This window comes from Podarcis erhardii (genome assembly GCF_964252035.2).
Source record: "Podarcis erhardii genome assembly, chromosome: 3".
Lineage (NCBI taxonomy): Eukaryota > Metazoa > Chordata > Lepidosauria > Squamata > Lacertidae > Podarcis > Podarcis erhardii.
In genome coordinates this window covers 123,297,643-123,323,671 of record NC_138507.1, presented here as the reverse complement: position 1 = coordinate 123,323,671, position 26,029 = coordinate 123,297,643, and the positions used below count along the sequence as shown (strand labels likewise).

General features: G+C 46.9%; 1 protein-coding gene across 2 annotated transcripts in view; it reads left to right on the top strand.

Annotated features, from left to right (window-relative positions):
• CLU (clusterin) overlaps nucleotides 1-25,398 on the top strand; it is a 38,166-nt gene extending 12,768 nt beyond the window's left edge. Inside the window, exons 2-9 of one of the 2 annotated variants that reach the window (XM_081854853.1) lie at nucleotides 4,212-4,326; nucleotides 9,237-9,385; nucleotides 13,834-14,001; nucleotides 16,130-16,583; nucleotides 18,417-18,530; nucleotides 20,584-20,810; nucleotides 22,266-22,447; nucleotides 25,151-25,398. In XM_081854853.1, the coding sequence (XP_081710979.1) occupies nucleotides 4,239-4,326; nucleotides 9,237-9,385; nucleotides 13,834-14,001; nucleotides 16,130-16,583; nucleotides 18,417-18,530; nucleotides 20,584-20,810; nucleotides 22,266-22,447; nucleotides 25,151-25,157 (1,389 nt within the window). In that variant the 5' untranslated portion in view covers nucleotides 4,212-4,238 and the 3' untranslated portion in view covers nucleotides 25,158-25,398. Of the gene's footprint in view, nucleotides 1-4,211; nucleotides 4,327-9,236; nucleotides 9,386-13,833; nucleotides 14,002-16,129; nucleotides 16,584-18,416; nucleotides 18,531-20,583; nucleotides 20,811-22,265; nucleotides 22,454-25,150 lie in introns of both variants that reach the window. The other variant, XM_081854854.1, reaches the window with a different exon arrangement.
• The last annotated feature ends 631 nt before the right edge of the window (nucleotides 25,399-26,029 follow it).

Sequence of the window (26,029 nt, the reverse complement as noted above, 5' to 3'; positions counted from 1 at the left end):
TTTTTTCCGAACGTTTCCCAGCACTCCTCTCCCCCTTTCCTCTCCTGGTGGGGATCCATCTGCCAGTCTTGCTGAAGGCACAGGCACAAAATCTCCGAGGGAGGGAGGCTCAGCCTGTTCCTTTCCTCCCCCCATCATGCCTGCTGATTCAGAGGGCACACGCAGCCAGCTTGCCAATCTCCCCCCTCGTTCTATTTCTCCGTGAGAGCCGCTTGCCCGCCCCGCTTGCCTTGGATGGCAGTGCCATCTGTTACGCAACTCTTCCTCCCAACGGGCACAAGGGAGGGAGTTTCCAGAAAGCGGGACCTTGGCACAATGAAGCCCCCATTTCCGCACCCCCCCTGGATTCCAGAAGCTCCAGGCCATGGAGACGAGGGCGGCCGGCCAAGAAAGTTCTCTGTATCTGAGCTCTGTGTGTTTCTCCCTTCAGACACTCTGTACTCCGAGCATGTCCACCCCTGTTTTGTGGCTCTTGGCTGGCTTCTGTTTGGAGGGTCTTGCAGCTGGTCTCTAGGGCGGCAGGGGGACGGGGAGAACGATGCAAAACTCCAGCCGCTTCCAAGAGCCGCAGGTGGAGCGTTTTTCAGCCGTCATCTCCTCTGCAGCCAAGTTCCTGTTTGTTTTTCAATGGCTGGACTAGATAAGGCACAGTGCGCATGGCCAGAGCGCCAGCTGTTCAGAGAGCGTGACGGCAGTCTCTGCAATTAAGGCAATCTCTAAAATTGGTTTGTCGTTGTTCTTATTTTAATACTTATTTTGTGGTTTTTCTTAAATGTTTTGAACCGTCCTGAGATCTGCAGATGAAGGGCGGTATGCAAATGTAATAATTAAAGATAAAAAAGGGGCAGAGGAAAGTTTTTTTCCCTCCTAACACCGGTACTTGTGGACATGCGATGAAGCTGAATGTTGGAACGTTCGGGACAGAGAAAGTGAAGGTCCTGTGTGAGTGCCTGGAGGCGGTTGGAGGATGGATGGCGGCTAACAGATTGAGGTTGAATCCTGACAAGACAGAAGTACTGTTTTTGGGGGACAGGAGGCGGGCAGGTGTGGGGGACTCCCTGGTCCTGAATGGGTAACTGTGTCCCTGAAGGACCAGGTGCGCAGCCTGGGAGACATTCTGGACTCATAGCTGTCCAGTTCTGTGTCCAGGGCAGCTGTCTACCAGCTCTGTCTCGCCAGAGTGGTGCATGCTTTAGTTATCTCCCGCTTGGACTACTGCAATGCGCTCTACGTGGGGCTACCTTTGAAGGTGACCCGGAAACTGCAACTAATCCAGAATGCGGCAGCCAGACTGGTGACTGGGAGCGGCCGCCGGGACCACATAACACCGGTCTTGAAAGACCTACATTGGCTTCCAGTACATTTCTGAGCACAATTCAAAGTATTGGGGCTGACCTTCAAAGCCCTAAACAGCCTTGGCCCAGTAGACCTGAAGGAGCGTCTCCACCCTCATCGTTCTGCCCGGACACTGAGGTCCAGCTCTGAGGGCCTTCTGGCGGTTCCCTCACTGTGAGAAGCCAAGTTACAGGGAACCAGGCAGAGGGCCTTCTCAGTGGTGGCGCCCGCCCTGCGGAACGCCCTCCCACCAGATGTCAAAGAGAACAACAACTACAAGACATCTGAAGGCAACCCTGTTCAGGGAAGCTTTTAATGTTTGATGCATTACTTTATTTTAATATTGTGTTGGAAGCCACCCAGAGTGCCTGGGGAAACCCAGCCAAATAATAATAATAATAATAATAATTATTATTATTATTATTATTATTATATAAAAGGAAGGACTTCTCCACACACTGCAGAGTTAAACTGTGGAACTCCCTGCCACAGTGACGGCCACCAACTTGGATGGCTTTGAAAGAAGATTGGACCAATTCACTGAGGAGCAGATGGCTGTCAATGGCTCCTAGCCGGGATGGTTCTGCTCTGCCTCCAAAGTCAGAGGCAGCAATGCTCCTGAATCCCAGTTGCTGGAAACTGCAGGAGAGTGTTGCTCCTGAGTTCGAATCCCGCTTCCAGGTTTCCCTTTGGGGCATCTGGTTGGCCGCTGTGAGAACAGGATGCTGGGCTAGATGGGCCATGGGCGGGCTCTCCTTGTGTTCTCATCCCCAAAATCAGCCAGTCAGTTTATTACATCAAACTCACCTTTCAATTAAAAGTGGCTTATACAGTGAAATGCAGCCACAGCAAATCCAAATGCAAGATCAAACATGGAAACAGAATGCTAATAAACTTTTGGTAATAAACTTTTTGTAAAAGCAACAACCACAACCCAGCAGTCACAATTTCAGTAATGCAATGACTGAGAGGACACAGGGTTGGTTTCCAGTAGCAAGGAGTTCCGCCGCCTCCCATAGCTTCCCTGTGCTTTTTTGGCAGGAGAGGGACGCTTCAACATCTCGGCACTTCGAGGTATCCCTCCTGTCCACCCTTGAAGTATCTGAACCCTTTTAAAATAATAATAATAATAATTTTTATTGAATTTTACCACCACAACAATCATTATTTCAAAAACAAAATACATTATAAATCCTCAACACGTCCCCCGCCCCCGGTGACTTCCCTCAACTTCATTTTCTGGGTTTCTTGCCATATTATCTCTCCCTGCTTATTGGTTATTTTTTATTCTTTAATTTTTTAAAAAAATTATTATTATTCTCTTATCATTTTAAAACCCTGTTTCTATTTCTGCATTTGTTTTGTTAATTGCAAGTGTTTAGTCAAACCCTGTGAGCGGGGCTTTGCAGAGCCAGGCAGAGGCCCGGGCAAGGTTGATAATGTGCTCCCCCCCTTTTTATACCCTGGGGATAACTGAAGTCTTTTAAATAAGTAAGTATATAAATAATTTCCCCAAAAGTTATGCTGACAAATAATTTTATTTCAAGGCTTGAACCGTATCTGCATATAAAGACAAAATGGAAAATATAGATTAATATGCTGAGTGAGTCCATTTTTTTTACATTGATTCTGTAAATAGAACAGAACAGAAATAGAAATAGAAATAGAACAGAAATGCTCCCCAGTCCTTCTTGAAATCTCTCTTGTCTTTCTCTCAAAGTCTTTCCGTTAGTTTTGCCATTTCAGCGTATTCTACCTGCTTTCCTTGCCATTCTTCTTCAGTTTCAATACTTTTGCATCTTTGTGCTAGCAATATCCTAGCCGCAGTTGTAGCATACAGTGGTACCTCTGGTTGCGAACAGGAACCGTTCCGCAGGCCCATTTGCAACATGAAAAGAGCGCAACCCGCAGCGGCACGTCTGCGCACGCACGGGTTGCGATTCGCCGCTTCTGCGCATGCGCGTGATGTCATTTTGCACTTCTGCGTGAGTGACGAAACCCAGAAGTAACCCTTTCCGGTACTTCCGGGTCATAGAATCATAGAATCCTAGAGTTGGAAGAGACCACAAGGGCCATCGAATCCAAGCCCCTGCCAAGCAGGAAACACCATCAGAGCACTCCTGACATATGGTCGTCAAGCCTCTGCTTAAAGACCTCCAAAGAAGGAGACTCCACCACACTCCTGGGCAGCAAATTCCACTGTCAAACAGCTCTCACTGTCAGGAAGTTCTTCCTAATGTTTAGGTGGAATCTTCTTTCTTATAGTTTGGATCCATTGCTCCGTGTCCGCTTCTCTGGAGCAGCAGAAAACAACCTTTCTCCCTCCTCTATGTGACATCCTTTTATATATTTGAACATGGCTATCATATCACCCCTTAACCTCCTCTTCTCCAGGCTAAACATGCCCAGCTCCCTTAGCCGTTCCTCATAAGGCATCGTTTCCAGGCCTTTGACCATTTTGGTTGCCCTCCTCTGGACCCGTTCCAGTTTGTCAGTGTCCTTCTTGAACTGTGGTGCCCAGAACTGGACACAGTACTCCAGGTGAGGTCTGACCAGAGCAGAATACAGTGGCACTATTACTTCCCTTGATCTAGATGCTATACTCCTATTGATGCAGCCCAGAATTGCATTGGCTTTTTTAGCTGCCGCGTCACACTGTTGGCTCATGTCAAGTTTGTGGTCAACCAAGACTCCTAGATCCTTTTCACATGTACTGCTCTCAAGCCTGGTGTCACCCATCTTGTATGGCGGGACGTAACCTGAAAGAATGTAACATGAAGCAGATGTAACATGAGGTGTGACTGTACATGAACAGTTCAGTATCTGAACCCTTCACGCTGTCTAATGTGGCCCTCCTGTCTTCCTGATCTTTTCAGGAACCTGGTATTATTTCTGCGGAGAAGATGACACCTTCTAGATGGCTCCCTCTGCTGGGGCTCCTCTTTTTCTGGGATGGCGGGCACTGCCTTGTTCCTCCTGAAGAGCTGAAACGTAAGTAAGCAACAGTGGAGAGGTTGGCGCTTCTATATTTCTGCATTCTTCTTAAATGAAGGACCAGTGCGCAGCCTGGGAGTCATTCTGGACTCACAGCTGTCCATGGAGGCACAGATCAGTTCTATGTCCAGGGCAGCTGTTTATCAGCTCCATCTGGTATCCAGGCAGAGACCCTTCCTGCCCTCAGACTCTCACCAGAGTGGTGCATGCTCTGGTTATCTCCCACGTGGACTACTGCCATGCGCTCTACGTGGGGCTACCTTTGAAGGTGACCCGGAAACTACAACTAATCCTGAATGTGGCAGCTAGACTGGTGACTGGGAGCGGCCGCAGAGACCATATAACACCGGTCTTGAAAGACCTACACTGGCTCCCAGTACGTTTCCGAGCACAATTCAAAGTGTTGATGCTGACCTTGAATACCCTAAATGGCCTCAGTCCAGTATACCTGAAGGAGCGTCTCCACCCCTAACGCTCAGCCTGGACACTGAGGTCAAGCGCCATGAGCCTTCTGGCGGTTCCTTCCCTGCGAGAAGTTACCAGGAACCAGGCAGAGAGCCTTCTCAGTGGTGGCACCCACCCTGTGGAACGCCCTCCCATCAGATGTCAAAGAGATAAACAACTACCTGACATTTAGAAGACATCTGAAGGCAGCCCTTTTTAAGGAAGCTTTTAATGTTTAACCGACTAAGGTAGAGGGTAAAGGGACCCCTGACCATTAGATCCAGTTGTGGCCGACTCTGGGGTTGCGGGGCTCATCTCGCTTTATTGGCCGAGGGAGCCGGCGTACAGCTTCCGGGTCATGTGGCCAGCATGACTAAGCCGCTTCTAGCGAACCAGAGCAGCTCACGGAAACGCCGTTTGCCTTCCCACCGGAGCGGTACCTATTTATCTACTTGCACTTTGACATGCTTTCGAACTGCTAGGTTGGCAGGAGCAGGGACCAAGCAATAGGAACTCACCCGTTGCGGGGATTCAAACTGTCGACCTTCTGATCGGCAAGTCCCTGTTTAACAGACTACTGTATTTTAATACTTTGTTGGAAGCCGCCCAGGGTGGCTGGGGAAACCCAGCCATATGGGTGGGGTATAAATAATAAATTATTATTATTATTATTATTATTATTATTATTATTATTATTATTATTATAAATGCACAGTGGTACCTCTGCTTGCGAACGGGATCTGTTCCGGAGGCCCGTTCGCAACATGAAAGGAAAGCAACCCACGTTTGTGCGTCTGCACATGCGCGGGTCACGATTCACCGCTTCTGCGCATGACGTCATTTTGTGTGTCTGCGCATGCGGGACGCAACCTGAAAAAACGTAACGTGAAGCAAACGTAACATTAGGTATGACTGTGCTGGAAGTGCTACTCATTCCATTGCAGTCGAAGGAGCCCTGGACTGGAAAACGCTTTTGCATTTGAGTCACGAATCAATAAGGTTTGCTAAAAAAACCAAAACTTTGCACTTTTTATTTTTGGGCAAGGATAGGGGGCAGGCAGGGAGGATGTGTTGGAACTGCGGCTTGATCAGACCTGTCCTGTGGCATCCATAATAGATGTGTGTATTGCCAGCCACAGAATAAAAAAAAAAAGGATGAAAAGAAATGCTCTTGCCAATTTTAGGCTCCAAGGGCATAATTTCGACACCTGCGCCATGAAGTCATTTCCCAGAAATGTGACTCAGGGACTCGTGGGGGGAATCATTTCTGCCTGTCGAGGTCGCAGTGTTTTGCTAGGGTTGCCAAACTGCCAGGGTTGCGGTCAAGGGTTCAGGGCGGAGGCTGCTGTTTCTGTATGTGTGTAGATGATTTGGGAATGATTCCAGTTACAGATAGGTAGCCGTGTTGGTCTGCCATGGTCAAAACAAAATAAAAAAATTCCTTCCAGTAGCACCTTAAAGACCAACTGAGTTAGTTCTAGGTATGAGCTTTCGTGTGCATGCACACTTCTTCAGATACACTGAAACAGAAGTCACCGGACCTTTCTATATAGTGAGAAGGTGGGGAGGGGTATTACTCAGAAGGGTGGTGGGAATGGGTGATTGGCAGATAGCTGCGATGAGCCTGTTGACGACTCTTAACGACTGCAATAGGTCTAACAGGAAAAAGCAAGGGGTGAGAAGGTGAAAAATGGCTTTGTCATGTATAATGAGAAATTGGGAATGATTGTTTGCACTTGAAAAGCCCCAGACAGGATGCAAAAAGAAGGGCAGGAAAAGGCTGGAATAATTCACCAGTCAGTGGCTATTCCCCGCTTCTCCCAAGTTCTGGGATGCATGGTATGTTTATAAATTGCATGAATGAGCTGCTTGATTGTAAAAAAAGAAAAAATTACAAACAAGGATAAAACAATAAAATTAACAATGAGACTAATAATAATTATTTCTGCATTTGTTTTGTTGATTGCAAGTGTTTCATCAAACCCTGCGCGGGAGTCCATTTCTTTACATTGATTCTGTAAATATAACATAATAATAATAATAATAATAATAATAATAATAATAATAATAATTTTTTATTTATACTCCGCCCTTCTGGGTTCAGAAAACCAGGCTTAGGGCTGCTAACAACAAATTTAAAAACACTTAGTTATAAAAGCAGCATAAAATACAATATAGAAACTTGAATAAAAATAAAATTCAAAAATCAGTTTAGGGGAAATAAGCATTAGATAATCTCCAGAGCTAGCTGGCTGAATTGGTCCTACTTGGACCAGCGAGGAGACCAGGGGAGAATTAGCTGCGGGGTCCCAGAGTGGGTGATCTTCATAAAAAGGCGAGGGGAAGGGAAGGGAAGGGAAATAAAAGATCAGGCTGAATTAAAATTAAAGGCCAGGTGGAATAGCTGTGTCTTACAGGCCCGGCGGAAGGAGGTTAAATCCTGCAGGCCCTGGTCTCCTGGGACAGAGCATTCCACCAGGTCGGAGCCATCACTGAGAAGGCCCTGGCCCTGGTGGAGGATAGTCTGACTTCCTTAGGGCCCGGGACCTCTAAACTATGATTATTCATGGACCTTAAGGTCCTCTGCGGGGCAGACCAGGAGAGGTGGTCCCGTAAGTACGAGGGCCCTAAGTCACAAGGGGCTTTTAAGGTCAAAACCAGCACCTTGAACCTGACCCGATACTAAAAAATGACAAAGCAAGTAAAAATAAAAACAAGAAAAATGAACAATAACGTAAAACTCTTGGAAAGTTTAAACAGGGCTTTAAAAGAGGATGAGACAAACTCATGAGAGAGAGGGTCATTGATAGCTACTAGCCACAAAAGCTATGCTTTGCCTCAATGGCCAGAGGCAGCAGTGCTTTTGAATAGCAGGAGGGGAGAGGAGTCTTGTGTTCGAATCCTGTTTGCAGGTTTACCAAAAGGGCATTGGGGTGGCCACTATGAGAACAGGAGGCTGGACCGGACGGGCCGCTTTCCTGATCCAGCAAGGCTCTTCTTCTGAGAGCCAGTATGGCGTAGTGGTCAGGAGCTGGGGGAGCCCAGGGTTCGAATTCCCCACTCACTGGGTATGACCTTGCCCTCTCAGCCTTACAGGGCTGTTGTCGGGATTGAATGAGGAGAACCATTTACGCAACCCTAAACTCTGCAGAGAAAAAGGTGGGATACAAATGCAACAGAGAAATAAATAGATAGGCATTCTTTTTTAAAACAATAATTTTATTATTAATAATTAATATTTTTTATAAATATTAATATTTTTTATTATTATTAAAATTTTCATTTTAACAATCCAATCAAATCACATTAAATATTCCATGGCCTCTGAGCTATTTCCACAGGCGAGTTGAAGTAAGCAATGATGTGCTTCTGTGTGAATTTTGTATGCTTGACTCTCCTATTGTTGCAGCTTGTAAGCCTATTGTTGCAGTAACTCCTCACATACTGGTGTTTATGCCAAATCAATCCAAAAGTCATTTCGCTGACGTCATCTTCTCTCAGTTCCGATGAAATCAAATCTAGGCGTTTGCTCATTAATTTTCCCAGACCGGTTGCATCAAACATTCTCCTTTCCAGGGGAGATTTGCCAAATTGGACTTGAAGTGCAGATATAATAACAAATTAAGAGCTCACCTCCCCCATGACTATTTATCTCTGCAACTTGGTCTTTCCAAAGTTTTTTTGGAGTCTCTCCGGCAGCTAAAGAGATCCTGCTTCTTTCTGATATCAATATTTGGATGGTCTTTTATCTTCTTCCAAGCATTTCAAAAAACAGAAGCTTTAGTTATATAGTATTGTTATTTTCACTCAGTTTATATTTTCCCATCTCACTTTCTGTAAATAATGTAAACGGTTCTTCGGGGGGTGGAGGTGGGGGAGGTGTTGTCAGGTATTGTAATAAATCATAGTAAAAAAAAAAGCTTTACCCCCCTTTTTTCCATTTCGTTCCAACATACCGACTTAGATGTTATTCTTAGATGTTATTCTTTCTTCCTCTCTGTCACTCTTGGCACCTCAGTGGCTGGCTTAACTGGCAGATTAATTTCCCCCTCCTCACTTAAACCATGTCCAAAACTTAAATCCAATTTTTCATCTTAAGAAATGGAACTTGGTGCGCTTGCGGGGACAGCATGCAGGAGATCCGAACTCCCTCGGGGGCTTTCCATCCAGTGCCCCCACCCCCTCCTTCTTTACGAACTTGGGGGTGGTTTATTGGGCATCTGCGGATGAGTCTGCATCTTCCCTTACCCCGGGAAGAATTTGGGAGGCTGATTACTCCCATCTCAGCCTCTAATTACCTTGTGGGAGCTGGAGCGATGGTATTGTTGGCCATCTTCCGTGGAGCCTCAAGCAGAAGTCTGATAGATAGGCGTTCTTATGTGAGACGACCCCACGGAACGGGAAGCTATTTCTCTCTGCCTCTGCCGGCCGTTTTGTAAAGTGTGCGAGTTTTCTTCCCGCAGAGATGTCTGAAACGGGAAGCAAGTTGGTCGACTCGGAGCTGGAGAATGCAATCAACGGCGTCCGGCAGATGAAGGTCCTCATGGACCAGACCAGCAGGGACCACCGGGATATCTTGAACGCCCTGGAGGACACCAAGAAGCAGAAGGAGGTCTGTCTGCACAACTTTCCCCAAAATGCCCACCTCTTGTAAAAGATGCAACTCAAAGCTGACCAGCAGCGCCTTTGGGGTGAGGTCAAATTGCTGCAACCTGGCAACAGCTTGACCTCGCCCCCAAAGGTGCTGGTTTTGACCTTTATTTTTTCCCCATTTTTTTAATTGGTTTTCCAAATTTATAACAAACACAACAACAAACAAGAAAAACATTACAATATTGAAAAACAAACAAACATTTATCCTAACTGTTATAGTCCCACTTTTGTTAACATTGTTGTTTTCAAATCCCCCTAGCTGAGTTTCCATGTACCGTATTTTTCGCTCTATAACACGCACCTGACCATAACACGCACATCGTTTTTAGAGGAGGAAAACAAAGGGAAAAACATTCTGAATGAAACAGTGGATGTATCATTTTTGGGCTTCATGCTGTGGCCACAGGCATGTGATCTGATGGTGAATTTGGGGTGACCCAATGCAAAAATCCTGAGAATTCCTGTGGATCCATGCTTTGTAACCACGTTTTTGCACCATTGCAGCCCCAGGCAACAGTGGGTGCGTGATTTTTTTGGTGCAGGCTGTAGCCATGGACATGCTATGTGATTTGATGGTGAATTTGGGGTGACCCAATGCAAAGATCCTGAGAATTCCTGTGGATTCATGCTTTGTAACCACGTTTTTGCACCATTGCAGCCCCAAGCAACAGTGGGTGCGTGATTTGGGGGGGCAGGCTGTAGCCATGGACATGCTATGCGATCTGATGGTGAATTTGGGGTGACCCAATGCAAAGGTCCTGAGGATCCATGTGGATCCATGCTTTTTAACCACGTTTTTGCACCACTGCAGCCCCAGACAACAGTGGGTGCGTGATTTTGGGGGGGCAGGCTGTAGCCATGGACATGCTATGTGATCTGATGGTGAATCTGGGGTGACCCAATGCAAAGTTCCTGAGGATCCATGTGGATCCATGCTTTTTAACCACGTTTTTGCACCATTGCAGCCCCAGGCAACAGTGGGTGCGTGATTTTGGGGGGGCAGGCTGTAGCCATGGACATGCTATGTGATCTGATGGTGAATTTGGGGTGACCCAATGCAAAGATCCTGAGGATCCATGTGGATCTATGCTTTGTAACCACATTTTAAGTGGGGAGCGAAGGAAAAACAAAGAAGGGACATGAGAGGGGTGTGCAGAGAAGCAGCTGGCTAAGAATGCAGGAGAGGGATTTAACGGAGGGAGGAAAGAAAGGCAAAACTTTCCCCCCACCCAAGCCAGCCATCTCTCTCTCTCTCTCTCTCTCCCCCCCTCTCTCTCCCCCTCCCCCCTCTCTCTCCCTCTCCCCCAGCAGTACCGGAGCACAGAGACGACACTTTCCCCTCTTCTTGCCTGGAGGGGAGGAATGCAGGAGAGGGATTTAACGGGAGGGAGGAAAGAAAGGCAAAAGTTTCCCCCCACCCAAGCCAGCCAGCCACCTCTCTCTCTCTCTCTCTCCCTCTCTCTCTCTCCCTCTCCCTCCCTCCCTCCCCCCTCTCTCTCCCTCTCCCCTAGCAGTACCAGAGCACAGAGACGACACTTTCCCCTCTTCTTGCCTGGAGGGGAGGAATGCAGGAGAGGGATTTAACGGGAGGGAGGAAAGAAAGGCAAGAGTTTTCCCCCACCCAAGCCAGCCATCTCTCTCTCCCTCCCTCCCCCCTCTCTCTCTCTCCCTCCCTCTCTCTCTCTCTCTCTCTCCCTCCCCCCTCTCTCTCCCTCTCCCCCAGCAGTACCAGAGCACAGAGAGGACACTTTCCCCTCTTCTTGCCTGGAGGGGAGGGGCTTTCCCTGCTCTTTGTTCCGTTTGAGCAAACACAGCAAGGAAACAGAGGAGGGTGGGGAGTAAGACCCTGAGGCAGAATGGAGGAAAGCAGCCGCTTCCTCTTTTCAAGTTTCCCTTCTAGGAGACCCGCGATTTGATTTTTGCCTGCTTTTTCGGCTCCAGGGACCACACATTCGCTCTATAACACGCACAGACATTTCCCCTTCCTTTTTAGGAGAAAAAATCTGCGTGTTATAGAGGGAAAAATACGGTAACTCATTGTAGCAATTTTCCAATACTATTTTCATATAAAATTGACTTGTTCCATTAACATCTTTCTTTCTTTTCATTTTGACTTCTATCCGTAGTATTATACAATTTCACATATTTAAATCCTAGGCCAATCTGTTACTCACAAGTAATTCTGTTTAAATTATCTTAACATATTTAACTAAATAATCATTAAATTTCATCCATTCCTCTTGGTACTCCTCCTTCTTCTGGTCGCGGACTCTTCCGGTTAGGTCGGCTAGCTCCAAAAAATCCATCATCTTCATCTGCCATTCCTCCACTGTTGGTACTTCTTGTGATTTCCAGTTTCTGGCCAGCAAAATTCTAGCTGCAGTTGTGGCATACAAAAACAATCTGACATCTTTCTTGGGCGATTCCAAACCTATTATTCCAAGTAGAAAGGCTTCTGGTTTCTTAAAAAATGTGTGTTTCAACATTTTTTCCAATTCATTATAAATCTTTTCCCAGAAGTCTTTCACCTTGGGACACGTCCACCACATATGGTAGAAGGTACCTTTTTTTTCTTTACATTCCCAACATAGATTATCGCTCTTGTGGTAAATCTTTGCTAGTTTTACAGGGGTTAAGTACCATCTATACATCATTTTCATAACATTTTCCTTTAATGCCGTACATGCAGTGAACTTGACCCTTATCCTCCACAACCTTTCCCGGTCTTCAAACATTATGTTATGTCCCACATCTCTTGCCCAATCTATCATCACAGATTTAACTTGTTCATCCTTTGTGTGCCACTCCAACAATACATTTCCAATGTAAAGAAAAGGAAGGTACCTTTTATCAAATGTGGTGGACATGTTCCAAGTTGAGAGACTTCTAGGAAAAGGTTTATAATGAATTTTTAAAAAATGTTGAAATATACATTTATAAAAAAACCAGAGGCCTTTCTCCTTGGAATAACAGGTTCTGAACTGCCCAAGAAAGATGTAAAGTTATTTTTGTATGCCACAACTGCTGCTCAAATTCTAATAGCCAAGAAATGGAAAACACAAGAAGTACCAACTGTGGAAGAATGGCAGATGAAAATGATGGAATATATGGAACTGGCTGACCTTACTGGAAGAATCCGCGACCAAAAAGAACAGGAATACTAAGAAGAGTGGAAGAAATTTAAGGACTATTTGAATAAATACTGTGATATTAAAAATTAGAAATTACTTGAAAGTACCCAAATAGGCCTAGGATTAAATTAAGACTTAATTAAATAAATAAGATTTTGAACTTTAAGGAAAGTTAAGAAATTTTATTTTAATTGGAACATTGTGGTTTTTTAAAAGAAAATGATATCAGAAAACTGCTATATTTTAATTACAAGGAAATTCAGATGGGAGGGCTCAGAGGAAACCCAAAATATGTTTATGAGGTTAGAAGTCTAAATAATTAATTAATTTGTGTTGTTTAGGTTGTTTAGGTATTTACCGGTACCTTGTTTTTACTCTCTGTTTTGTTTATATTTGTGATCTTGTCTTTTTTTCTTTTTCTTCCTGTTTTTCTTTTGTTGTGATATGTGTTATATCTGTAAGAAACTTAATAAAAATTATTAAGTTAAGTTAAGAAGGATTTATATCTAGATGTCAGGATAGAGATGGTAAAGAAAACAGGAAGACACAATGAGAGATAAAGGAGGTGCTGTGGGCTGGGTGGAAGTCAATGTCTTGTTGCTGTTGTTTTATAGTGTTTATAATATTAAGTTGTAAGATATTTGTTTGTTTGTTTGTTTGTTTTTAGTTTTTGAATGTTGATTTTTGTGCGTTGTGTATTGTTACTTTTTGATATCTTTCGGGTTGTTGCTGTTGTTTGGAAAATACTAATAAAATTTATTTTTTCAAATTTTTTTTTTAAAAAAACAACAACAATACGTTTCCAACATTTATGACTTGTCTTGCCTTCTTGCAAAGAACTTAACAGCCCCGTTTGGCTTTTGAATTACCGTATTTTTTGCTCTATAAGACTCACTTTTTCCCTCCTAAAAAGTAAGGGGAAATGTGTGTGCGTCTTATGGAGCGAATGCAGGCTGCGCAACTATCTCAGAAGCCAGAACAGCAAGAGAGATTGCTGCTTTCACTGTGCAGTGATCCCTCTTGCTGTTCTGGCTTCTGAGATTCAGAATATATTTTTTCTTGTTTTCCTCCTCCAAAACCTAAGTGCGTCTTGTGGTCTGGTGCGTCTTATAGAGCGAAAAATACGGTAATTTTATAATGAATGATTTTAGAGTGTTGTGTTGTGTTGTACTTTTGTACTGTTTTATTGTTGTTAGCCGCCCTGAGCCTGGCTTCGGCTGGGGAGGGCGGGCTATAAATAAAATTTATTATTATTTATTATTATTTATTATTGTAGGAAGCTCTCCTCCTTGCCCAGGAGACTGAGAAACAGCTGAGCGAGAAGGAGGTCTGCAACGAGACCATGTTGGCCCTCTGGGAAGAATGCAAGCCCTGCTTGAAGCAGACCTGCATGAGATTCTACACCCGGACGTGCCACAGCGGGGCCGGTCTGGTCGGCAGGCAGGTGAGCATGCAATTTGGGCACCCCCAGAAACCACCTGGAGAACCAGGGCAACATCTGATACGGAAAGATAAATATCTGGATGGGGCCAGGCGGGGCACTCAGGGGCGGGCATGGCAAGTCAGCCAGAGAAGGCTCTGTCCCTCGTCCTCGCTTGTTGTGCCAGGGGCGAGGGATCAGGACCTCAGGGGATGAACGGGGTCCCCAGGAGTGGGCATATGGAAGAAAGTCCTTAAGGTACCCAGACTCTGCAAACTGTTTTGGGTTTTGAAGGGGAGAAGCAGCCTAGGGCTGGAGGTTCTGGTCGCCTCGCCCCCAAAGAATATCGAAGAGTTGGAAAAGGTTCGGAAAAGGGCACCCAGAATGATCTCACGGGGATGGAGCAGCTCCATTATAAATATAATATAATATAATATAATATAATATAATATAATATAATATAATATAATATAATATAATATAATATAATATAATATAATATAATATAATATAATATAATATAATATAATATATAATATAATATTTATACCCCGCCCATCTGGCTGGGTTTCCCCAGCCACTCTGGGCATCTTCCAACAGGATATTAAACATTAAAAGCTTCTCTAAAGAGGGCTGCCTTCAGATGTCTTCTAAAAGTCTGGTAGTTGTTGTTCTCTTTGACATCTGGTGGGAGGGCGTTCCACAGGGAGGGCGCCACTACCGAGAAGGCCCTCTGCCTGGTTCCCTGTAACTTGGCTTCTTACAGTGAGGGAACCGCCAGAAGGCCCTCGGAGCTGGACCTCAGTGTCCGGGCAGAACGATGGGGGTGGAGACGCTCCATCAGATATACTGGACCGAGGCCATTTAGGGCTTTGAAGGTCAGCACCAACACTTTGAATTGTGCTCGGAAACGTGCTGGGAGCCAATGCAGGTCTTTCAAGACCGGTGTTATATGGTCTTGGCGGCTGCTCCCAGTCACCAGTCTAGCTGCAGCATTCTGGATTAGTTGTAGTTTCCGGGTCACCTTCAAAGGTAGCCCCACGCAGAGCGCACTGCTGTAGTCCAAGCGGGAGATAACCAGAGAATGCACCACTCTAGCGAGACAGTCCGTGGGCAGAAGGGGTCTCAGCCTGCGTACCAGATGGAGCTGGTAGACAGCTGCCCTGGACACAGAATTGACCTGCGCCTCCATGGACAGCTGTGAGTCCAAAATGACTCCCAGGCAGCGCACCTGGTCCTTCAGGGACACAGTTACCCCATTCAGGACCAGGGAGTCCCCCACACCCACCCGCCTCCTGTCCCCCAAAAACAGTACTTCTGTATTGTCAGGATGCAATCTCAATCTGTTAGCCGCCATCCATCCATTATCTGGAAAGGCTGCAACATTGGGGACTTTTTATGCCGGGGCATGTGCAGAGTGCCGGGGCAATGCCAGCAGAGTGTTCCGAAAGAACATGGCAACACCAAACCGTTCTAGGAAGAGTCACTTGCTTTGCTGACAGTATAATGCAGTTTCACACAGTTGTAGATCCTTGCAGCATGTAGACGATGCTCTGAAGCTTGCCTCAAACACATCAGCATTTATACTGTATATTGTGCTGACTCATTCTCACATGCTTGCTGACTCATTCTCACATGCTTAACTAGCTGCAGGTGCAGGATGAGGCATGGCCAAATTAAACAGCACACCAAAATCAGCCCTTTCTCTTCCCTTTTCTTCTGCGTGCAGAAACCTACACTAACATTTTAATTTAAAGAAAAGGCAAGTACGAGGTGTTATGCCAGAAGTTCATGAAATTATGAACAGTGTGGAGAAAGGGGATTGAGAAAAGTTTTTTTCTCTCTCTCCTAGCACACTGAGTGAGGCTGTACGCCGGCTCCCTCGGCCAATAAAGCGACATGAGCGCCGCAACCCCAGAGTCGTTTGCAACTGGACCTAATGGTCAGGGGTCCCTTTTTACCTTTAAAGGTGTATAATGAAAGTGCCGGGCGAACTTCCCTGTGGAGAGCATTCCACAGACAGGGAGCCACTGCAGAAAAGGCCCTGCTCTCGTGTTGCCACCCTTCAGAGGCGGTCCTGAGCCGTTTAAGGCTTTATAGGTGTAGAAGCTGAAAGGATGCTCAGGGCTTTTCTCTGCTCTCGCTGCTCCAGCTGGAGGACTTCCTCAACCACTCCTCGCCCTTCACAATCTGGGTCAACGGGGAGCGCATCGACTCCCTGAAGGACGCGGACGAAGACCAAGGGCAGCGGCTGGACGACCTTGAGGAACGCTACAGCCTGGTCGAGGGCGGTGTGGACGACCTCTTCCAAGAGAGCACCCAGGCCTACGGCCACCTGGCCCCCTTCTTCCAGTCACCCTTCAGCGGCTTCCGGGACATGTTCTGGGGTCCCATCCGCAGCATCCGCCTGCCGGGGTCCCGCCTGGCCCGGAATGTGTCCCCCTTCCCCTCCTTCCCAGGCCAGTACCGACCCCACCAGGACTTCCACCAGCTCTTCCAGTCGCTCCACCAGATGACCCAGCAGCTCATGGATGGGGTGCAGAAGGGGCCCTACGGCCAGTGGCCAGAGGGACGGCCGGGGCTTTCCCTGGGCAGGTTCCCGACAGGTGAGTGGAGATCGCGGGCAGGTGAGCAGGTCTGGCCTCCGACACCTGTCCAGAATTGCCTGCCTGCTGGACAATCTATATAGGACATAATATAGATTTTAATAATAATAATAACAATAACAATAACAATTTATTTATCCCCCGCCCACCTGGCTGGGTTTCCCCAGCTATCCTGGGCGGCTTCCAAAGAATTAAAATACAATGGTCTGTTAAACAGACCTTCAGATGTCTTCTAAAAGTCAGATGGTTGCTTATTTCCTTGACATCTGATGGGAGGGCGTTCCACAGGGTGGGTGCCACCACCGAGAAGGCCCTCTGCCTGGTTCCCTGTAATTTGGCTTCTCGTAGCGAGGGAACCGGCAGAAGGCCCTCAGCGCTGGACCCTAGTGTCAGGGCAGAATGATGGGGGTGGAGACGCTCCTTCAGGTATACTGGGCCGAGGCCGTTTAGGGCTTTCAAGATTAGCACCAACACATTGAATTGTGCTCAGAAACGTACTGGGTGTAATTGTTAATTTAACCTCTAGGAAAAACTTTGGAGAAGCGATTTGAAGTTTACAGCATGTTATTCTTTGAAGGAGAACTACTTGAAAATGATTTACATATGGTATTTAACTCCGAGTAGGCAATGTGGGCGGCACTGTGGGTTAAACTTGCTGATCAGAAGGTCAGCTGTTCGAATCCCCGTGACGGGGTGAGCTCCCGTTGCTCAGTCCCTGCTCTTGCCAACCTAGCAGTTCAAAAGCACATCAAAGTGCAAGTAGATAAATAGGTAGCACTCTGGCGGGAAGGTAAACGGCGTTTCCGTGCGCTGCTCTGGTTCGCCAGAAGCGTCTTAGTCATGCTGGACACATGACCCTGAAGCTGTACGCCGGCTCCCTCGGCCAATAAAGCGAGATGAGCACCGCAACCCCAGAGTCGGTCACGACTGGACCTAATGGTCAGGGGTCCCTTTACCTTTACTAGGCTTGCTTAAATGTATAAGATTGAATCAGATAGGTGCTGGAGATACAAAGAGGCAGAGGGAATGTTCTTTCATATGTGGTGGACTTGTAAAAGGGTAAAAGAGTATTGGGAAATGATCCATAATGAATTGGAAAAAAATGTTTAAAAGCACTCCCCCCCCCCCAAAGTCCTTTTTGTTTGGGATAATGGAGAGAAGTAGATAGTGTAGTCCCCAGCCCAGATCAGAATTGGGACCTGTGCTTTTTGACTCGTTTGCAAATTATCTAGATTCCCGGGTGGTTAGAACCAAAAGGGGTTGCCAAGAGCTGCAAAAGGAGTGAATGGGTGGCAAAACAGGAAATGCTATTAGATGTTGACAAATGTAAACTGATGCATGTCGGAGGGGGACAAAATCTTAATTTCACACCTGCACTCATGGGGTCTGAACTGATGAAGCAGGAACGAGACCTTGCAGTTGGAGTGGATGGTTTGATGAGGAGGTTGACCCTGTGTGTGGCAAACACCATGCTAGGAATAATTAGGAAAGGAACTGGAAATGAAACTGCCAGTATCGTGATGCTATTGTGCAATGAGTCAGGTCGGTGGGTCCATGTAGCTCCATACTGCCTGCACAGACTGGCAGCGGTTATTTCCGGTTTCAGGCAGGAGATACGCCCAGCTCCAGTGGGGATCAAACCCGCGACCTTCTGCTTGCAAAGCAGCTGCCTTGGTGCTGAGCTTTTCCCATTAGGATGGGGTGAGGAAAATATTATGATACTTGCAGTTCCCCTTGGCTTTAATGGATGATGCCAGTTTGTGCTTCATGTGCATCAGGGAGGGACTAGAAGCCCCCGCCATAAGAGTCACTGTCTCTCTCCTTCTCTGCCAGGGGCCCCCAGTCCTGCGGACGACCGCCTGGTGTGCCGCGAGATCCGCCGCAATTCTGCCGGCTGCCTGAGGATGAAGGAGAGGTGCGAGAAATGCCAGGCCATCTTGGACGTCGGTGAGTCGGTCAAGGCTGCCTCTTGATTCATGAAAACATTGTCCATCTCTCATTCAGTTTTCTTGTTGTTTAGTCGTGTCCAAGTCTTCGTGACCCCATGGACCAGAGCACGCCAGGCACTCCTGTCTTCCACTGCCTCCCGCAGTTTGGTCAGACTCATGCTGGTCACTTTGAGAACACTGTCCCACCATGTCGTCCTCTGTCGTCCCCTTCTCCTTGCGCCCTCAATCTTTCCCAACATTAGGGTCTTTTCCAAGGAGTCTTCTCTTCTCATGAGGTGGCCAAAGTCTTGGAGCCTCAGCTTCAGGATCTGTCCTTCCAGTGAGCACTCAGGGCTGATTTCCTTCAGAATGGAGAGGTTTGATCTTCTTGCAGTCCATGGGACTCTCAAGAGTCTCCTCCAGCACCAGAATTCAAAAGCATCCATTCTTCGGCGATCGGCCTTCTTTATGGTCCAGCTCTCACTTCCGTACATCACTACTGGGAAAACCAGAGCTTGAACTATATGGACCTTTGTTGGCAAGGTGATGTCTCTGCTTTTTAAGATGCTGTCTAGGTTTGTCATCGCTTTTCTCCCAAGAAGCAAGCGTCTTTTAATTTTGTGACTGCTGTCACCATCTGCAGTGATCATGGAGCCCAAGAAAGTAAAATCTCTCACTGCCTCCATTTCTTCCCCTTCTATTTGCCAGGAGGTGATGGGACCAGTGGCCATGATCTTCGTTTTTTTGATGTTGAGCTTCAGACCATATTTTGCGCTCTCCTCTTTCACCCTCATTAAAAGGTTCTTTAATTCCTCCTCACTTTCTGCCATCAAGGTTGTGTCATCTGCATATCTGAGGTTGTTGATATTTCTTCTGGCAATCTTAATTCTGGCTAGGGATTCATCCAGCCCAGCCTTTCGCATGATAAATTCTGCATATAAGTTAAATAAGCAGGGAGACAATATACAGCTTTGTCATACTCCTTTCCCAGTTTTGAACCAATCAGTTGTTCCATATCCAGTTCTAACTGTAGCTTCTTGTCCCACATACGAAATTTCTCAGGAGACAGATGAGGTGATCAGGCACTCCCATTTCTTTAAGAACTTGCCATAGTTTGCTGTGGTCGACACAGTCAAAGCTTTTGCATAGTCAATGAAGCAGTTTTCTTATAGTCTGAATTTTGCACTGGATCAATTGCTTTTGAAAATAATATTTCATTGACAATTCCTTATTTCTTTCACTGGGTGTGGGGGTGTCTAGTAAAAAAGGACACATTTATTGCGGTATGGCTTGATTTCATATCCTTTACAAATAAGGAGGCATGTGGACAAATGGCCGTTCCCGCTAAAATATGGGTTTCATGAAAATACAATCAATAAGACACAATAAACCCATGCTCTTTTATTTTATCATATTTTATTCTGATTGTCTCTCTGCTCATACAATGTGCACATGATAAGACGGCAAGGGAATTAAGATGAACGTTTTTGTTTGATCCAGCCAATGTATTGGTAATTACCGGGGTGTTTTTATTTTCCAAAGATTTGGAATATTCTCAAATATATTCTGCTGTACTCCTGTTCCATGCATAATGAGGCTGCATAATACTTCTTTTCCTGGCATATTTTCTCTCTCTCCTATTCTTTCTGTAAATTTTTCCTTTTCTTATACAGTGGATGCTCGGGTTGTGAACGTGATCCGTGTGTGAGGCACATTCGCAACCCGCAGCGTTTGCAACCTGCAGCGTCGCGTCTACGCAAGCGCGGGTTGCGATTCAGTGTTTCTGTGCATGTACAAAGTGTGATTTCGTGATTCTGCGCATGCGCGAGTGCCAAAACCCAGAAGTAACCTGGGTTTCGGCGCATCTGTAACCCGAAAACACGCATCTAAAGCATCTATAACCCAAGGAATGACTGTAATTTTAAAATATCAGTAAAAATTATATGGGGGGAAAAGATGAGGGTGTTTTGCTCTGGATCGATCGCTTTCCAGAATGATCTTTGATCAAAGATTCTGTGCTCCACAATTTTATGATTCTATTATTCCCTCGACCTTTGCTTCCCTGCCTCCAGATTGCTCCCAGACAGACCCGGAGCAGACCCTGCTGAGAGAGCGTTTTGAGGACGCCCTTCGACTGGCGGAGCGCTTCACCCGGAGATACGACGAAATCCTCAAGGCTTTCCAGGAGGAGATGCTCAACACCACGAGTCTCCTGGACCAGCTCAACCAGCAGTTTGGCTGGGTGTCCCGCCTGGCCAACGTCACGCGGAATAGCGACAAACTTCTGCAGGTCACCATGGTGGGTATCTCCTTGCCCCTGTGTCCGCCCATAATGCTCTGCCATGCTTTGCTCAGCCTAACTATGGTTTGTTTGCATGTGCGGATGCAGCCAAGCACACTGACCATAGTTTGTTTTCTACCAGCAAACCATGGTTTGTTGCCTTACGGATCATGGTTTAACAGTGGTCTGGCATTATGTCCAAACACAAAAACCTTGCTTAGCCATGGTTGTTTTTTGTTGTTGTTGTTAGTCGTGGTTGTTTGTTGTTGTTGTAATTTACAGTGGACCCTCGGGTTGCGGATAGGATCCGTGCAGGATGCACGTACGCAACCCACAGCGTTTGCAACCCGTGTCTGTGCACACGTGGGTTGTGATTCAGAGCTTCTGTGCATACGCAAAGCAAGATTTAGCGCTTCTGCACATGTGTGACCGCCGAAACATGGAAGTAACCCATTCCACAACCCAAAAGTTGTGGCTTTTGTTAATCTTTAGGTAGATTTTTGGGACAGGAAACAGAGTTCACATATAGGTGGTAAAATGCAGTCTTTCTTTTTACTGCATATTTATGACCTCCGGGGTTTGCTAAATGCATTCCTCCTGGGTTCCTGTTTTATTTAGCCTAAACATGTATGCATGCTCAAAATAGGAAATAGTTCTTTGTAGTTAATAGGAAATAGTTCTTTGTAGTTAAGAAGCTTTCTCTGATCGGACTTTGTCCCCACGTGGGGATTTTCTGAAATGCTCAGGGGAAATCTCCAGAGGAGGGCAACCAAAATGGTCAAAGGCCTGGAAACGATGCCTTATGAGGAACGGCTAAGGGAGCTGGGCATGTTTAGCCTGGAGAAGAGGAGGTTAAGGGGTGATATGATAGCCATGTTCAAATATATAAAAGGATGTCACCTAGAGGAGGGAGAAAGGTTGTTTTCTGCTGCTCCAGAGAAGCGGACATGGAGCAGCGGAAACAAACTACAAGAAAGAAGATTCCACCTAAACATTAGGAAGAACTTCCTGACAGTAAGAGCTGTTTGACAGTGGAATTTGCTGCCAAGGAGTGTGGTGGAGTCTCCTTCTTTGGAGGTCTTTAAGCAGAGGCTTGACAACCATATGTCAGGAGTGCTCTGAGGGTGTTTCCTGCTTGGCAGGGGGTTGGACTCGATGGCCCTTGTGGTCTCTTCCAACTCTATGATTCTATGATTCTATGATTCTAAATCTGATTGATTCTTACAAACGCTTTGTAAAAGTTCTTTTGTTAATAAGAACGACCTGGGCCAGGGAGTGGGATGGGCACTTTCTCTCAGGGTCTTGCTGGTCAAGCCTCTTGTCTATTGTATTAATTGGAGTCCAGTCCTTCCTTTGCCTTCAGAACGCAACACCGGTCACAGCTGGGAGAAACCAGTGTGTAGCAAGAACTGCCTTCTGAATCGCTTGCATGTGCTAAGAGCCATTGATCTGCTTTCCCCCCTCTTCTTCAAGGTGGCGACCAAAACTTCTGACCCTGAGGACCCAGCCCAGCCTTCGGACACGCAGGTGACCGTCCAGCTCTTTGACTCTGAGCCGCTGACCCTGTTGGTGCCGGGGGACCTGGAAGTGAAAGACCCCCGATTCATGGACCTGGTGACCAAGCAGGCCATCCGCCAGTTCAAGGCCAACGAAGTGTAAGTGTGTCCGGAGGGTGGTGTGGCTCAGTGGCTAGAGCCATCAGCTTTGCAGGGGAAAGGTTCTGGGTTCAAAATGCGGTGGCACTTCCAGGTAGGACTGGGGGAGAGACTCTGCCTGAAACCCCAGACAGCCATGGCTGCCAATCCGTGTAGACCAGGGTTTCCCAAACATCTTGTTTTTTTGGACTACAACTCCCATCATCCTGAGCTAGCAGGGGATGATGGGAATTGTAGTCCAGAAATAGCTGGAGAGAGTGCATTGTGGAGTAGATCTGGTCCCATTTTTTAAGCAGGGGTTGGATGGCCACCAGGGATGGATGCTTTTAGCTGAGATTCCTTTCTTGCAGGGGGTTAGACTAGATGACCCTGGGGTGTCCCTCCCATCTCGTGATTCATTATTCTTATCCCCCTACAGGTACAATTCCCAGAGTTCCCTGTGAATGATTGATTGCTAAAGCACTCTTTTGGCCACATTCACACCATATCTTTAAAGCACCATTTAGTTTATAAAAACTGCTTGATTTAAAATGAGAAAAAGACCGCAAAGTGGTTATAAAAAAAAGATTAAAAAATTATTGACAGAAATTTCAGACTTTTGAAAAGTTAAAATAACGGTAGACCAAACAGCAGATTAACTAGATACCATTTTAAACAGTAATAGCTTCTCAGAAAAAATTCTGGGAGCTGTAGTTTTCAGGGCGCCGAGATCCTTATTCCCCCTGCAGAGCTACAATTCTCAGAGCGATTTATGGCTTAACCACCCTTCCTTCTCCACGGCAAACTCTGGAAATTGTAGCTCTGCACGCCTTGAGAAAACTACAGTTCCCAGGGTTCTTTGGGGCCAGCCGTGACTGTTTAAAGCAGTTCCATAGCGGCTCTTTGGGCTCTACCATTCAGGACCGCGGGGGGGGGGGGTATCGTGTGGGATTGGAGTTCGCTCACTGGCGCGTTCCATCACGTGACACTCCTGCCTGCACCCAGTCCGAAGGGGTCCAGCCCAGACATAGGGCTACTTAACTTTTTTGGGGGCGGGGGAACTGAGCCCCTTGAGCTTTAGCCTAGGCAGATGGCGCAGGCTCCCCCAAGAGGCCATGCCTCAAATTGGGGGCTCCAAACGGTGTGCCCCCCTCTCAGAAACGAACTGGGCTCCATGGGCTCTTCTTATGGAGCTTCCAAGGCCAGGGGCAGTCTATCTGGGTTCCTAGCTTCCCAGGGGTATTTGGCCACTGTATCTGGCTATTCACCGTATTTTTCGCTCCATAAGACACACCCGACCATAAGACGCACCTAGTTTTTAGAGGAGGAAAGGGGGAAAGCCCCGTTTTTTGAGGATCAGCTCAAAGTTGTTGAGTTATTTTGCAAAGGGAAAAAATCCTGTTTTTATGGGGTTCAACTCACAGTTCTGCAGCTTTTTAGGAAAGGAAAGGGAGCCCTTTCTGCAGTTTCCAGACAGATAATCTAATCAGCCAGTCCCATGTCGCTGGGGAAACAAACAGCCTCCATCTGCAGAACATTCAATCATGGAGGCCTGGGCAAGGGAGCGGGGCCAGAAACGCATAGCTGTCAATCGTCCCATATTTGGCGGGAAACTCCCTTATCCCAGCGCCATGTCCCGCTGCTGTCCCTTATTGATGATGTCCCTTAAATTTCCCGGGTTTCATGGTCGCCCGGCTCCGGGTCCTCCGCCTCAAGAGAGCGAGCACAAGCTGCCGCGTCTCCGTCTCTCCCTTTTCCCCCTCAGGGGTGCATTGTGAGGAGACGGGTGGCGGCGGGCGGGCAGTCAGCCCCTCTCTTGCAACACTTCCGCCACGCTGCCAGGGGAAGCCGGAGGCGGCAGCAGCTGAGGAGGTGGCCTGAGGGAGGAGGAAGAGGAGGGGATGGGGAGGGACGCAGAAGGGCGGTGCTTCAGCAGCCGTGGCGGAGCCACAACCGCCTCATGCCAGGCTCGTGGGCAGCGTGGGCGAGAGTCTCTGTCCCTCCCTCCCTCCCTCTCGGGCGGGGAAGGGCTGATGGAACTCCTCACGCCAGGACGACGGCAGCCCCGGCGTGCCGCTTAGCATCCCCTCCAACCAGTGCAGCATCTTAACGTAGTGATTTCCCCCTCTGCATCCCTTTCATAACTCTATTTTTATAAATCATTTGTCCATCCATAGTTCAAATTTTTACTACAAGTTTCCTGTCAATCCTACCAATGTATGTAACTCTTTACAATAGCTTTTCAACTAAATTATAAACTTTCCCCATTCTTTATGAAAGAGGTCCTCTTCCTGGTTTCTAATTCTGCCTGTAAGCTTTGCCATCTGGACGTCGTTCATTAGTTTTGTCTGCCCCTCTTCTTTGGTCGGAGTTGTAGACCCTTAGGATCATCTAGTCCAACCCCCTGCAAAACACAGTCAGTCGTAGCCAAAGCAGCATGGTTCCATGAGTGCCGGATTTCTATATAAGCTAAGCCAAAATCCCTTATTTTGGCTGCTGATCCCTTATTTTCAAGGCTGCTGGTCCCTTATTTTCAAATCTGTAAGTTGACAACTATGCAGAAAGGGAGCCAGCGATCAACCACAAATTCGTTCTATAAGACGCACAGACGTTTCCCCTTACTGTTTAGGAGGAAAAAGGTGCATCTTATGGAGCGAAAAATACGGTAGTTCTTCCGCAACAAATAACTTTCTCTTTCCCCCTTCTCCCCCCCCCTTCCAACAGGGAGTAGCTTTGCCTCCCCCCCACCCCGCCGGCCCCCCCTGGATCTCAGGCCACGACAAGGGAGAGAGAGAGAAGCCATAGCCTTCTGCCGTTCCTGCTGCCAATGCTCTCTTAGCGCGCCTCAGAGGACCTTCGCCCGCCAAGCGCTGTCCGTCTGTCTTAGTAGTTTACACTGTACCGCCTGCCCTGTTTTTGCTGCTGGGTCTTTGCCGATCCGAACCCGAAATAAAAGATTATATTAGGCCCAACGCTCTGGAAAGCATTGGTGCTGTGTGTATTTCCTCTTGGTTTGGTTTTGTAGAGGAGAAACCTTAGGAACAACTTTCTGAAAGTGGACTTTCCTTCCCTGGAGCTTTTTAAACAGAGGTCTGGTGGCCGACTGCCGGGGTTCATTAGCTGCGATTTTTGCATTGCGGAGGGTTGGGATAGATGACCGCTGAGGGTCCCTTCCAAGTCTACAGTTCTATGAACCTCTGTCTGTTTCAGTCATTAAGCAGTAACTGCAGGCATGCAAGTTGGGGCCTTGGCGCTTGTGTACTTAATGTGCATGTGTATTACCACCTTCCAAAATGTGCCTGCCTTTGTAGCTTAGCCCTTAACACACTTTTAATATACAGTGGTACCTTGGTTCTCAAACTTAATCTGTTCCGGAAATTCCGTTCCAAAACCAAAGCGTTCCAAAACCAAGGTGTGCTTTCCCATAGAAAGAAATGCAAAACGGATTAATCCATTCCAGACTTTTAAAAACAACCCCTAAAGCAGACATTGAACATGGATTTTACTATCCAACAAGACCATTGATCCATGAAATGAAAGCAATAAACAATGTACTGCAGTCACACAATCAATCAGTCAGTAGCTGAACTGGGTTCCACACAG